Genomic DNA, 14,396 nt, shown 5'->3' with positions numbered 1-14,396 from the left:
TTATCTTGGTTAAGTCATTTATTCTGAAAAACAAAAATGTTAAGTCTATTTTCTCTTGTGAAGAGTTTTGAATGTATCTCGTAAGTTTTATATAATTTGTTAATAATTTAACAATTCAGTTTTGATTTCCTCTTTGACACAATGGTTATTTAAAAAGTGTTTGTTCTTTGTTCGATTGGTTACAATCTTTTTAAAAATAATCTTTGCATCATTAGGGCCCCTGGCTGGCTGAGTCAGCAGAGTGTGTAACTCTTGGTCTTGGGGTCATGAGTTTGGGCCCCACACTGGGTATGGAGATTACTTAAAAAAAATCTTTAGGGGTGCCTGGGTGGCTCAGTCGTTAAGCATCTGCCTTCAGCTCAGGTCGTGATCCCAGGGTCCTGGGATCGAGCCCTGCATTGGGCTCCCTGCTCCGCAGGAGGCCTGCTTCTCCCTCTCCCACTCCCCCTGCTTGTGTTCCTGCTCTCGCTATCTCTCTCTGTCAAATAAATAAAATCTTTAAAACAAAAAAAACAAAAAAATCTTTAAAAAAATTTTTTAAAATAATCTTTTCATCATTTAATTATCATCTCAATGAATTAAGATTAAGTGAATATGGTCTATAAAATCTCTGTTTGAAATTTATTATCTTTGCGACCAAGTAAAGAATACATTTTTGTTAATGTATCATATAGTTTTACATGAGACAAAACAATGCCAGATGCATATATATGTATATATACGATGCATTTATGTATACAAGATGCATTTAGGTATGATCTTGTTATTTTAATTATTCAGATCCTCCACTCCCTTGCATAGTTTCGTCTACTGAATTGTCAAATTCTGAAAGTTTTGTATTTAGATCACCATCATGACTGTGGGGTTTTTTCAGTTCCTTGTTTTTCAGCTCTGTTTGTATTTCTAGATGTCTTTACTCTGCTTATTGAACTGCTATATAGTTCAGCACATAAAGGTTTACAATTGTTTTATGTTATTCATGAGGAAGGAGTTTCTCTTTAAGAAATGGGTGTTGAAATTGAGGTATTGACACACTGTAACTAAATCTCCTAACACTGAACTATCAAATGAAGCCCTCCTGCGCTCTGATACATGAGCTCTGGTTCCTTAATTTTAAGTGCTGTGTGATATTCCACCGCAGGAACGTATCATCAGGTGTCTTCTCGCTCTCTTTTGGTACAACTTAGGAGTTTCCCCATTTTTCACAATTACAATGTTGCAAGGGACGTCCTGGTAACCACTCCCAGGGCACCTACGTGAGTGTCTCCAGGGCTCGCCTCTGTGCCCCCGAGGGGTGAGGGGGCGGTGCACAGGGAGTTGAGATTCTGGTGTCTGAAGCCTAGGGCCTGGGTGCCTTTACCCTTTACTCAGGGAACACTCATAAATATTATCGCTCTCTCTATAAGCATTGCGGAAAGTTAGGAAAAATTGCCACAAGGCTTACACATTTTTAACTCGACTGGATTTTCTCTTTTTTCAGTCAAGAGTTCACTGCTTTTGTAACCTTATAGCCTGTTTCCTATCTTCCCTCCTCCCGCCCCTCCGTGTGTGCACATGTGCGTGCGTGTGTGCGCATGCGTGCGTGTCCGGCGGAAGGCAGAGAATGCCTGTCACTCAGGTGAGCGTCCTGTGGCCCTCGTCCTTGTCTGTTCTCAGTACTGCTCTGTCCTTAGGCTTTTCCTTTGCATCCTGGAAGTGTTTCTCCATCTGGTCCTTTGTATCTTTCACTGGAATTTTACACTTTCCCTTCGACTCCCTATTGCATCCGGTGCAAATTTAAGCCAGTCGCCGTATTTTTGTTCATCGCGGTAAATTCCTCTTACTTCATAGAAGCAGTATTCTCTTGCACCGTATAGAGCCTGAAGTACAAATATTCTAATTTTGCCAGTAAAATCTATTGCTGAGGAAGATTATTCTCTGGGTTATGTACTCATTTGTCATCTTCATTGAGCACCTGCTATGTGTTTGTGAGGTGCTGGAGTGACAGTGATTACACGATGCCGCCCGAACCCTCTGGTCCTCCTTTCCCCTTTGCTGCACCTTTTTCCATGGGCCCATGTTTTTCTCCTGAGGACTCCTCCTCTAATGAAGAGTTCTTTCCCTGTCCTTTGTCAAATGCGTGGATTGCCCCAGCTTCCACATGGGACCCTCAGACCCTGATGGAATCTTCCTCACAGATCTAAGGTGGGAGATGTTGGGGTATGTGGTACCCAGCCACGCCCTGGCCAGTATTCTCCACATGCTGGTTCTCCTTCTGGGTGTGAGACCTTGTGCTAATCCTCCAGGCAACGTCAACTATGAGCCTTTGGATGGGATCTGTCTTCTGTTCCCACTGCCTACTCTCTGACTGGGCAGGTCTTCCCATTGAGGAGGGGACAGGGCAGCCATCTGCAGGGGAGGCAGGTGGGATTAAAGAGCATCCTTACATCTGGCACGGCTACTCCCTGAGCCATCATATCTGGAAACCCTTAGATGTTCCCTCGGGAGAGAGGGACACAGATTTGACCAGGCGGACAGCCTTTGGCCCTCTGGGGCTCATGTATGGAATGCCCAGGGCCCTCTGGGTCCTAGGGGCTTGCCCAGCACAGGTGCCATATGTTCCTGGCCATTTCCGTTCCCTCAGTCTGCACCTGCCGATGAGCACCCACCGTGCACGAGGCACCATTTGGCTAAGCACCGGGGGAGATAGCCGCTCATGGAGCAGAGCAAAACCCTGTGTGCCAGCGGAAGAGACTGCAAATAGCAAAATAAATCAGTAAAATAGGTAGCACCCTCTGACCACTATGTTATTACTGTTGCTTGTTAGCATGGCCTGCTCAGTGCAAGGGGCAGGGGCTGGGGGGTGGGGTGCCGAGCCCTCACAGGGCAACAACTCTACGCACATGGTCTCCTGTCACCCCACAGTGACCTGGCCAGGTAGGAGTGATTATACTCCTTTCCCAGACGAAGAAATTGCCCTCTGGAGCCCAGGTGCCCACACTGGCTCATTCTGACAGTTAAGACCCTGCCGCCCTCCCCGGGCTCGTTCCAGGCCCTTCTATGGCCATCTCAAGGTGGAGGCTTCCCTCTGGAGGTTGCAGGATGTGCTGCCTGAGCAGAGGAGGGGTTCTTCACCTGGGGTCCTGTTTGGGCTGCGGGAGGCGGAGGCGCTGGAACCAACGGTGACCCTGCTCAGACGCAGGCAGAGCGCTTCAAACCCCGGCTCCTCCCTTCATTCCACTAAACTGGCCTCTCTGAGCCCTAGTGTCCTCACCAGCGAATCGGGAATAATGAAGCACCCGCCTCATTGCTGTGTCAGCCAAACAGAATGAAGAATGAGATACACTCAGCACGGGTGGACTACGATAACCAACTACTGGTGTTCGCATCGGGCCTCAGCTCCCAAGTCTATAAAGTAGGGTTGGAAAATCTCGTCTATGCCAACTTCACAAAATGGTCACTCCTTTAGCGACCATTTATTGAGCGCCTACTCTATGCAGGCACTTATAGGCTCACTCGCCCTGCGGCTCACTCCTTGGGACGGGATGGGAGGCACACTCCCGAGGCTGCCGCAGCACCCCCGCCGGGCGGGCGGCCCAGGCTCTGAGGCGTGGAAGGGATGGAGGGGGTTTGAGTGCCGGGCTCCAAGTCGCGGCCGGCGGCGCCACCTAGGGGCCACATGCAGCCATGCCAGAAGACTTGTGCCTTCTGTGTTTCTGGGCTCTCAGGACTGCAAATCTGGCTCCCTTGAGGAGCTCACAGACTGTGGGGAGCCAGGAGTCGATGCCAGAGACAGCGACCCCATATTGTTTATGAGCGCTTCCCAGGCCCCAAGAGGGTGGTAGGCAGAGCAGGGGCTTGGAAGGAGTCAAGCTCTGTGGTTGCTGGCAAAGCCTCTTGGCATACAACTTACTAGTCTCGTCTTGGTTTCCTTCAGGCTGACACAATGTGTGGGAGCAGGGGCTGCCTGGGGTTTACCTCCTCGAGGAGTGTATCTCTCCAGCTCATCCTTTCCCCTCATTCAACCACTCTGAGCTGCTACTGTGTGTCAGGCATTGGGCTGAGTGCTGGGAATACAGTGGGGACCAGACATCTCTCTGCTGCATTCCGTCCAGGACTGCCTTACCTCCAGCCTGCCCTGGGGCTCCTCTGGGGCCAAGGGTCTGAAAGGCCTGCTTGGAACTCAAGGATGCACAATCTAACGTGCAGGGGAGTTAGGCCCTTGAATATTGGGAGCTGATGGAGAAATGTTTCCTGCTTTCATCCTGGGGTGGAGAGTTCATTCCCAAGCCTTTTGATGGGGTCTCAGGGAGCGAGCAACCCCACTGCGGTGGGATGCAATAACACATTCTTGTATTATCTCTCTGTTGTTCCTCATCTTTTTCCCTTGTTCCTCACTCCTGGTCCCAAATAAATTACCTGTATGAGGCATTTGTCTCGGGTTCAGCTTTCAGGAGAACCCAAGCTAAGACAAGCAGTGAACAAAACACTCAAACATTCCCACCTTCACGGAGCATTCACGCCAATCAGAGACAGGAAATAAACAAGGCCAATACGCACAGAGCAGTTCCCTAGTGATAAGGGCTGGGAGAAAGACAAAGCCGGGCAGGGGGACAGAGAATTAAGGAAGGAGATAGCCATTTTATCGAGGGTGGCCAAGGACTTCTCACCAAGCAGGCGACATTTGACCAGATGAAACTGAGAGCCAGCCTTGCTGACATCTGAGGGCAGAGCCCTCCAGGCGGAGGAAATAGCAAATGCAGAGGCCGGGTGCATTCCAAGAGCAGTCAAGTCTGGCTCCAAGGCCATTGGCCTAAGCAACTGGAAAGATGGAGTGGTCGTTCCCTGAGATGTAGAAGGATAGCTGCAGGTATGTGAATGTATGTATATGTGTGTGTATGTGTGTCTATATGTGTGTATGTATATGTGTGTATGTGTGTCTATATGTGTGTTATGTATATGTGTATGTGTGTCTATGTGTGTGTGTCTATATGTGTGTGTATGTGTGTCTATATGTGTGTATGTGTATGTGTGTCTATATGTGTGTATGTATGTGTGTGTATGTGTGTCTATGTGTGTGTATGTATGTGTGTGTCTATATGTGTGTGTGTATGTGTGTCTATATGTGTGTATGTGTATGTGTGTGTATGTGTGTCTATATGTGTGTGTGTCTATATGTGTGTATGTGTATGTGTGTATGTGTGTCTATATGTGTGTGTATGTGTGTGTATGTGTGTCTATATGTGTGTGTATGTGTGTGTGTGTCTATATGTGTGTATGTGTATGTGTGTGTATGTGTGTGTCTATACGTGTATGTGTATGTGTGTGTGAATGCACATAAGCCCATGCCTATATGTATGTGTATATGCGTATGTGTATGTGTTTGTATGTATATATGTATTGTGAGGGGGGTATATGTGGGTGTTTGTGTGTATGTATATATGTATTGTGGGGGGGTATATGTGGGTGTTTGTGTGTATGTATATATGTATTGTGAGGGGGGTATATGTGGGTGTTTGTGTGTATGTATATATGTATTGTGGGGGGGGTATATGTGGGTGTTTGTGAGTATGTATATGTATACACACACACACATTCAATGAAACATTATTCAGCCATAAAAAAGAAGGAGGGGCACCTGGCTGCTCAGTCAGAAGAACATGTGACTCTTGATCTCAGAGTTCCAGTCCCACATTGGGTGTACAGATTACTTTAAAAAAATAAAATAAAATATTAAAAAAAAAAAAAGGAAAGCTTGCCACTTGCAAAAGCATAGACGGACCTTGAGGGTATTATGCTAAGTGAAATAAGGCAGAGAAGGACAAAAACTGATCTCACTTATATGTGGAATATTAAAAAACCAATTTCTAGAAACAGAGAATAGATTGGTGGTTGACAAAGGTGAGGGTGGGAGTGGGCAAAAGGAGTGAAGGGAGTCAAAAGGTACAAACTCCAGTTAAAATAAATAAGTCCTGGGCAATGTACTGTATGGCACTGGGACTATAGTTAATAATACTGTATTGCATATTTGAAAGGTGCTAAGAGAGTAGATCTTAAAAGTTCTCATTACAAGAAAAAAAGGAACTACATGTTGTGATAAATGTTAAGTAGATTTATTGAGTTGATCATTTTGCAATACATACAAATAGTGAATCATCTTGTACCTCTGAAAATAATGTTAAGTGTTGCTATACATATGGAATATAATGCTATTATAATGTTATATGTCAGTTATATCTCAATTTTTTAAAAAAAGTAAATGAGGTGATGGCTGTGTTAATTAACTCAATGGTGGAGATCCTTTCATAGTATATATCAAATCATCACATTGTACACTTTAAACATATTAGAATTTTATTTATCAATTATACTTGAATACAGTTGGAAAGTAAAGTTATTAATAGAATGAAGAAATTAATAAATGAACCTGAAAAAAAAGAGTGAATGAGAGGCAAGGAATCAGAGTATGGACACTCGGAATTCCAAGTGGTTGTGGTGGAAGGAAGGCCAGAAATCGAGGAGTGGCTATAGGGAAATTGAGATCAAGGGGTTTGCTTGTTTGTTTCCAGATAGGAAGCATAACTTGTCTATGCACTCATGAGAATGATCCAGCTGGTTCTTTGAGAAGATCAATATAATTGATAGATCCCTGGCCAGACTTATTAGAGAAAAGAGAGAAAGGACAAATTACAACATCAGGAATAAGAAAAATGTGATAAGTACGTATTCTGCAGATATTAAAAGGATAATAAGGGAAAGTGCTGAACAATTTTATGCCAATGATTTTGATATCCTAGATGAAATGGACAAACTTCTTGAAGGACTAAACTGCCAAGCTCTCCAAAAAGAAAGAAAGAAAGAAGGGAAGAAAGAAAGAAGAAAGAAAGAAAGAAAGAAAGAAAGAAAGAAAGAAAGAAAGAAAGAAAGAAAGAAAGAAAGAAAGAAGAAAGAAAGAAGAAAGAAAAAGAAAGAAAGAAAGAAAGAAAGAAAGAAAGAAGAAAGAAGAAAGAAAGAAAAGAACCTAAATAGCCTGATATCCATTGAAGAAATTGAAATTATTATTTTTTTAAAGATTTCATTTTTAAGTAATCTCTATACCCAACATGGGGCTCAAACTTACAACCCCGAGATCAAGAGTTGCATGCTTCACAGACTAAGCCAGCCAAGCACCCCAAGAAATTGGAATTATTGTGTAAAATCTTCCTACAAAGAAAGCTCCAAGTCCAAGTATCTTCACTGGTGAATCCTATCAAACTTTTAAGGAAGAAATAACACCAACTCCACACAAACTCTCCCAGAAAATTGAAAAGGAAAGAATACTTCCCGACAAATTCTATGAAACCAGCATTCCTTTGATACCAAAACCAGACAAAGACATTACAAGAAAATTACAGCCCAACATCCCTCCTGAACATTGGTGCAAAAATCCTAAACAAAATGTTAGCAAATCAAACCCAACAATTAAAAAGTCAGTGGAGCTGGGCGCCTGGGTGGCTCAGTCGTTAAGCGTCTGCCTTCGGCTCAGGTCATGATCCCAGCGTCCTGGGATCAAGCCCCGCATCGGGCTCCCTGCTCCATGGGAAGCCTGCTTCTCCCTCTCCCACTCCCCCTGCTTGTGTTCCCTCTCTGGCTGTCTTTCTCTCTGTCAAATAAATAAAATCTTTAAAAAAAAAAAAAAAGTGAGTGGAGCTTATTTGAGGAATGCAAGGTTGATTTAACATGTGAAAATCAATTGATGTAATTCACCATGTTAAGAAATTTTAAAAGAGCAGAAAAAGCATTTAACAAACTCCAACATTCATTCTTGATAAAAAGAAATTCTCAGTAAACTAGAAATACAACAGAGCTTCCTCAACCTGATAAAGGACATCCATGAAAAACTCACATCTAACATTATATTTAATGATGAAAGACTGAACATTTTCTCCGTAAGATGGAGACAAGGACATCTATTCTCACACTTTCTATTCAGCAATGAATGAAACAGAATAGAGAATCCAGAACAAACTCACACATATGTGGACAACTGACTTTCAGCAAAGGTGCAAAGGCAAGTTGGGGGAGAAAGGACCGTCTCTCAACACATGGTGCTGGAGCAACTGGATATTCTTCTACCAAATAAATGAATTTTGATCCATACCTCACACCATATAAAAAAATTAACTCAAAATGGGCCATTGACCTAAATGGCCTTAAATGGGCCATTATAAAACCTTTAAAAGAAAATATAAGAGAAACCTTTGTGACCCTGGGTTTGGCAAAGATTTCTTAGCTGTGACACCAAAAACACAATGCACAGAAGAAAAAAAAATTGATAAATCGGATTTCATCAAGTTGAAAACTTCTGTTTTTTGAAAAACACTGTTCAGAGAATGCAAAGATAAGCCATAGATGGGGAGAAAATACTTGCAAATCATCTACCTGCTAAAGAACTTGTATCTAGAATATAGAAAGAATTCTCAGACCTCAATAAGAAAACAAACAATATAATTTTTAAAGAAAGATTTGAACAGATACTTCAAAGAAGTTAGTGGATGGTGAATATGCCCATGAAAAGATATTCAGCATTATTAATTATTGAGGAAATGTGAACTAAAACTACCATGAGGTATCACCACACACTCACAACAAATATTGGCCAGGACATGGAGGAACTGGGACTCCACACAGCTGGTGGAGGTATAAAATCATGCAACCACTTGGGAAAATACTTCAGCAGTTTCTTATAAAGCTAAACAATACACTTACCATATGATCCGGCTATTCCACTCCCAGATATTTACCCAGGAGAAATGAAAGTGTATGTCTATATGAAGACATGTACCCGAATGTTCATAGCAGCTTTATTTGTAATAACAGCAACAAAAACCTGAAAGCAACACAAATGCCCATCAATAGGTAGATGGATAAATAAACTATGGCACGTCCATTCAATGGAATATTGCTGAGCGATAAAAAGGAATGTACCACTGATCTATGTGACAAAATGAGCAAACCTCAGAATAATCATGTTGAGTGAAAGAAGGCCAATACAAAGAAAAGTACACACTGTATAAATCCACTGATATAAAATGTTAACATATACAAAAGAATGTATAGAAACGGAAAGCAGACCCATGATTGCCTCAGAGGCGTGGTGGGGAGGGCTGTAAAGAGGGATTCCCAAGGGGCAAGAGGAAATTTTTTAATGTTCATTATCTTGATTGTGATGATGGTTTCTTTGATGATATGTTTGTCACTTTAAACATGTGCAGTTTATTTTATGTTGAGTACACCTCAATAAACTTAAAAAAATAAGTTTGGGGGATATCGTAGTTGGAATTTTTATTCAAAGCCAGCCTTCCTGAAGGCATTTGATTGTTTTGTTTTTCTTATAATTATATAACAACAAAAAAGTCCAAAATTAAAGCCTACACATCTTCAGTTCCACGACTACTGTGGTCCATTTTCTGTATGCGCTGTGGTGAGGAAAAAGGATTCGTCTTGAAGGTCAGTCTTCCATTCTTGTGAGATGAGCGGTCAGGAGGATGTTGTTGGCTCTGAGCACCAAGAGAGTGCAATAGGAGAAGCATCCCAACCGTGGGACTGAAAGAGTCCTCTCCGTGTGTCCCGTTTTGCTTTCTAGAGAGGTGAGTGGCTGAGGTTTGGAAGAAAAAGAGCAAAACGTCGGCTGGAGCTCAGCCATCTGTGACCACCCACCCATGACCCCTGCCCCACGTCAGCAGCAGTGTCGGGTAGAGGGGTGTCTGCACAGGGTGGCGGAAAGAGGGAGGACAAGGTGACCAGAGGCATTCAGGTTACAGATCATATGACTTCGGATAAACACACTCAGTGCCGTCCCAAAGCTGTTCCGTGCTTCTGCCATCTTGCTGCCCCAAAAGCAGCTGCCCCCCACTCTGCACCCAGAGAGAATCCCCAGAGAATTAGCTAGAGCCAGCCAGCCAGGAGGCCACCGGCCAGACGCAGAGTGCCACCTGGCCTTGCGTGCACAGGTCGAAACGGGGTCCAGGCCGAGTTCCCAGCAGCAGCCGCAGTGGCCACTCCATGCACGGGGACATCTGCAGTAGCCGCCATCGGGGCTTTGCACGCCCAGTAGCCTGCCACACCAGGCGACAGAGGGACCGGGGAGATTCCACCTGGGTTCCCATCGTGGCTTTGTCACCTGCCAGCCAGGTGCTTTGGGCAAGTCCCTTAACATGCCTCAGTCTCTCCATCAACAAAACGGACATAACAAGAGTGATACCCCACACGGTTGTGAGACTTAAAGGAGCTGGTAGCTGTGAGATGTTTACACGAGCTCCCGACACAGAGGTCGCTCTCGGATGTGTTTGCTGTTGTTACATTAGTCTGTGCTTTGACAAACCCCTCTCCTGCCCTTTCCCACGCCCATCAGACAACTCAAGCCCCTACACACAGCCGACCAAGCATCCGACCACTTAGCTTCTAGACGTGATGGGCAGCTCCCTAACACCCTCAGACTAGGTTCTTCAGGTCTGGGGGCTCGTGCTGTTTATTTCTATTGCTCTGACTACTCAGAACCTCATCAGAAATCTGGAACCCAAGTCTTGGGACAGGAAGGCTTGGGTGGGCTGACCCATGCAGGTCCTGCCCTCTCCAGCAGGGGGCGATGGGCACCAACCTTTGCTGGGTGTTGAGCATTCTTCCTCCCGTCCCCAGAACCAGGAACACTCGCTGTTAGTGTTGGAGGATAGAGCCTCTCAGGTTCCAAAGCTGCAGGTGAGTTTGTGGGCACAGCTCCTTCCCAGCCCCCTGACTTTCCTAGTTCCCATCTGCCCCACTTTCCGGAGGAGGAGCCTCTTGCCATTGGTGGCTTTGCCTCAGTTTCCCAGTGTGTAAAATAGGTGTGGCCATCTCTGCCTCCTCCAGAGATTTCCCACAGGTGAATCCCTAGCAGCAAGGACAGGCAGGGGAGGCTCCAGGCCCAGCCCACAAGCACAACTGGGAAAAGCCATTTCTGTCAAAAGCAACACCAAAGAATGGGAGAGGCCATTCCAAACCCGGAGCGGGCAGCCTCCAGCCAGCTGCCCATCCTCCTGGGCCGCAGGGTCCCAAACCATCCCAGATCTTGGCCCCAGGGTGCCCCCTTCAATCCTTGCACCAATCAGGGGCTTCCCGGCCCAAGCAGCGGACTTCCCCATCCCCTCCTGACCCAAAGAGCACAAATGAAACACACACACACATACAAAATTTAAAAAAAAAAAAAAATCACATCTTTATTGTTTGATTAATAAACTGGCTTGGAAAGGCAAGAGTGGGGTGTGTGGGGAAACACCCAGCTTTGATTAGTCAGAAACTCCTGTTAACTGTGTACAAAATGAATGTTACAAAATCACGTAGAAAATGGGGTCAGCAAAGCAGCAGCCTTGGGGAAGGCTCAAGGTCCCTTGAGGCTGTGAAATGAGCCCAATCTGGCCTCTGGGGCGTGGCTGAGGGACTCCGGGGCCCTGGGGGCCACACCCCCGCCCCCACACGGCACACACGGTCTCCTCCTGCCTCGCTTACGAATTACTACAAAATTGTCCTCAAAGGGGCATAAACACCACAGGCCATGGCATTGCCAGAAATGAAACGGGCCCTGAGCTGAGCGCTGAGCACCCCCTTCCGCGGCGGCCCGGGCCTGGAGAAGGGGCGCCCTTGTTCCCCACGCTCAGGAGGGTGGGCAGGCACAGGACCCCAGAGCTGGGGAGGGGCTCCGCTCCCCCAGAGGGACGGTGGCCGAGGGAGGCCTGAACAGGCCACCGGAGCAAACACAGCCAGGGTTTTGGTCAGTGCCAAGTGTGGGGAGAGGATCCACAGTCCTGTCCAGCCCCCGTGCTGTGGCCTGAGTGGTGCGCTCCCGGCACGGTCCAGACGGGGGCGCTAATTGGGGTAGCACATGCAGCATCCTGTGCCTGCCGCCTCCACGCTGGGCTTGGCGCCGGGCCCCAAGAGTCCATCAGTGACAGAGTGCTCCATGATGATGTCCTCCACCCGGGTGATGTACAGGAATGTCAGCAGCACCCCCAGGAACTGAGGAGCAAGGGCAGGGTGGGTGAGAGCCTGCTGGGGATCTGGGTGGCTCTCTCTGGCAGCCCCCAGCCCGGGCCCTTCTCTACCCCTCAGGAAATCCCAGAGACCCTCTCTGTGCCCCATCAGCAGAGGCCCGTCCATTCTGGGACTCCTGTCTCCAGCCCAGCTATGCTGCTCACTATCGAGGGGACCTCGGGCAAGTCACTTAACCTTGCCAAGCCTCAGTTTCCTCCTCTGTAAAATGGGCATGATAATAGTATCTACCTCACAGGATTGCAGATGGCTGTGCCTGTGAAGCACTTGGAAGAACTTTATAAGCAAGGTTCTTGCCATTTGCCCTCTCCTTCTGGCCCTCCAGCCCTCCAAGGGTGAGCCCAGATTGATGGTGCGACAGCCTTCTTCACCCCACCCCTTTTGTACCTTTTCTGCCCTCTGTAATCACCAAGCCACACTCTCTGAACCGACACCTTGCCCACCATTCCACTTCCAGCTCCCTTCCCTGGGAGACGGGGCCGGGGCTGGGGGTGGGGGACAGCCCACCTGGGGGAGCAGGATGCCCAGCAGGAGGCCCGCCATGATGGTGTAGTTGTCCATGAACCAGATGAGCACGGCGTTGGTGCAGCCCCGCACATAGATGATATCCTGCACGCTGAGGCGCTGCACAGGGAGGAACCTGGCTGACCCCTTGCCTGGCAGAGCCCCAGCCCCAACTCTGCTGCTCACTCGAGGTCCAGGTAAGTCCCTCATCCTCTCTGAGCTTCAGTTTCTCACATACAATCGGAGCAGGTGGCTCTAGACCACTGGGTCTCTGCGGGCAGTAGTGTTCCCTAGAGAGCACTGAGGACATTGTGGGGGCACTTCTGGTTGTCACGGCAGTGGGGTTTGGGGACTGAGGGGCTGCAGAGCTAAGGGCAATCCTACTCCACAAACAACTACCCTGTCTACCTGCCTCTCAGAAGTCCCCCGGGGCATCTAGACGGCTGAAAACCCAGCCAGAATCACCTGAGCCAAAAGGCCAACTCCCGGGACTCATAAAAACCAAAGTGTTTTCTGTGTGGTTTTGCTATGTGCAGATACACAGCGCCCACACACGCACACAGATATATACTGTATGTAATTTTGCAGAAATACTACTAAATTAAAGATGTAAATTCCAGAGTGATTATATTGTGTTTTGTTTGGAATTTTATCAAGAATTGTCCACCATTTTTAAAGACCACGTCCACGGCAAAAATAATGCCCACGGGATTCACGTCGCCAGCACAGCTCCACCCCCACGTGTCAGCTGCCCCGGGGGGCAAACACCTGACTGCTTTGTTGTGTTTGCTGTTGTATCTAATGCCTGAGCATTTGCATGTGAAATATGCTATCTGATTGTAAATTGTTCTAGTTCTCCTATTATCTCAGATCCGTCCCTTGTTCTGAAATTAGGCGTGTAGGTAGATTATGTTATCTGTGAATTTCATTTCGAGGTACTAGCTAGGCCATTACCAGATGATTATTATAAAACCTGGCTATTGGGTCTGATGGCTTGAGAACCTCTGCTAGTCCATCGCTCTCCAACTGAAATGTGTGTCAGAAGCACCTGCGTTTCTAAATGTGCGTTTCTAACAAGTTCCCGGGGCTGCTGTCCCTACTGGTCCCGGGACCTCACTTTGAGAACCACCACTCACAGGCATCTCAAGTTGTCATGATTTTTGGCTCCCTTCTCAGCACCACCCCAGTGTCACTCTTAGCCCAGCGGAGTTGCAAGGCAGGCTGGTGCTGGGCATGGCTGGGCACACGGGCATGCGGGGGTGGGGGGTAAGAGCAAGGGCTCAGTGGCCTCCCACGGACAAGCCCACAGTAGGTGCTCAGCAAACACAAGCAGGCAGGCTCTCCCGGCCTGGGGGGTTCTTGGCTCCCTGAGTCCTTCCGTGTCTGGGCACAAGTGGAAAACCCTGGCAGTCCCCGACTCCTGTTCCGAGCCAGGAGCCCACCCCACCCACCCACCCCCGCCAGCAACCCTTCCCATCACTCTGGGGATGGGACAGGAAGAGCAACCTTTCTCAAGGAAAAAGATTGCAAAGGCATTACCTCCTTGTCAATGGTTCTGTAGCCGCACATGGTGTTGACCACTTCCGTCTGAAACAGAAACGTGTGTTAGCTGTCACGTCCATCGCACTTACTGTGAAGGACTGTTATCCTCCCCTTTTCCCTGACCGAAGCATTGAGGCACAGAGTAGCACCGTCCATATGGATGGAGCTGAGACTCCCACCCGGGCAGTCTGGCTGGGGTCTGCATCTTAACCTCCCTCCCTCCCCCGCCCCACCCAAGAAGTGCCCAAGAGGACCGACGGGAAGGCTGGTTCTGTGAGGTTTGGGTGGGAGGAGCCCTCCACCAGCAG

General features: G+C 47.3%; 1 protein-coding gene across 3 annotated transcripts in view; it reads right to left on the bottom strand.

The window, feature by feature from the left end:
* Positions 1 to 11,214: 11,214 nt before the first annotated feature.
* TSPAN15 (tetraspanin 15) overlaps positions 11,215 to 14,396 on the bottom strand; it is a 49,412-nt gene continuing 46,230 nt past the window's right edge. For all 3 annotated transcript variants that reach the window (XM_032423713.1, XM_032423711.1, XM_032423712.1), the window contains 3 exons: positions 14,086 to 14,133; positions 12,550 to 12,666; positions 11,215 to 12,009 (listed from right to left, as the gene is read on the bottom strand). In XM_032423713.1, the coding sequence (XP_032279604.1) occupies positions 11,991 to 12,009; positions 12,550 to 12,666; positions 14,086 to 14,133 (184 nt within the window). In that variant the 3' untranslated portion in view covers positions 11,215 to 11,990. The remainder of the gene's footprint in view (positions 12,010 to 12,549; positions 12,667 to 14,085; positions 14,134 to 14,396) is intronic.

This window comes from Phoca vitulina, unplaced genomic scaffold, assembly GCF_004348235.1.
Source record: "Phoca vitulina isolate PV1807 unplaced genomic scaffold, GSC_HSeal_1.0 scaffold29, whole genome shotgun sequence".
In the NCBI taxonomy this organism is placed as follows: Eukaryota; Metazoa; Chordata; class Mammalia; order Carnivora; family Phocidae; genus Phoca; species Phoca vitulina.
Note: the sequence above shows the minus strand (reverse complement) of the source record. Positions and strands in the feature narration are given on the sequence as shown.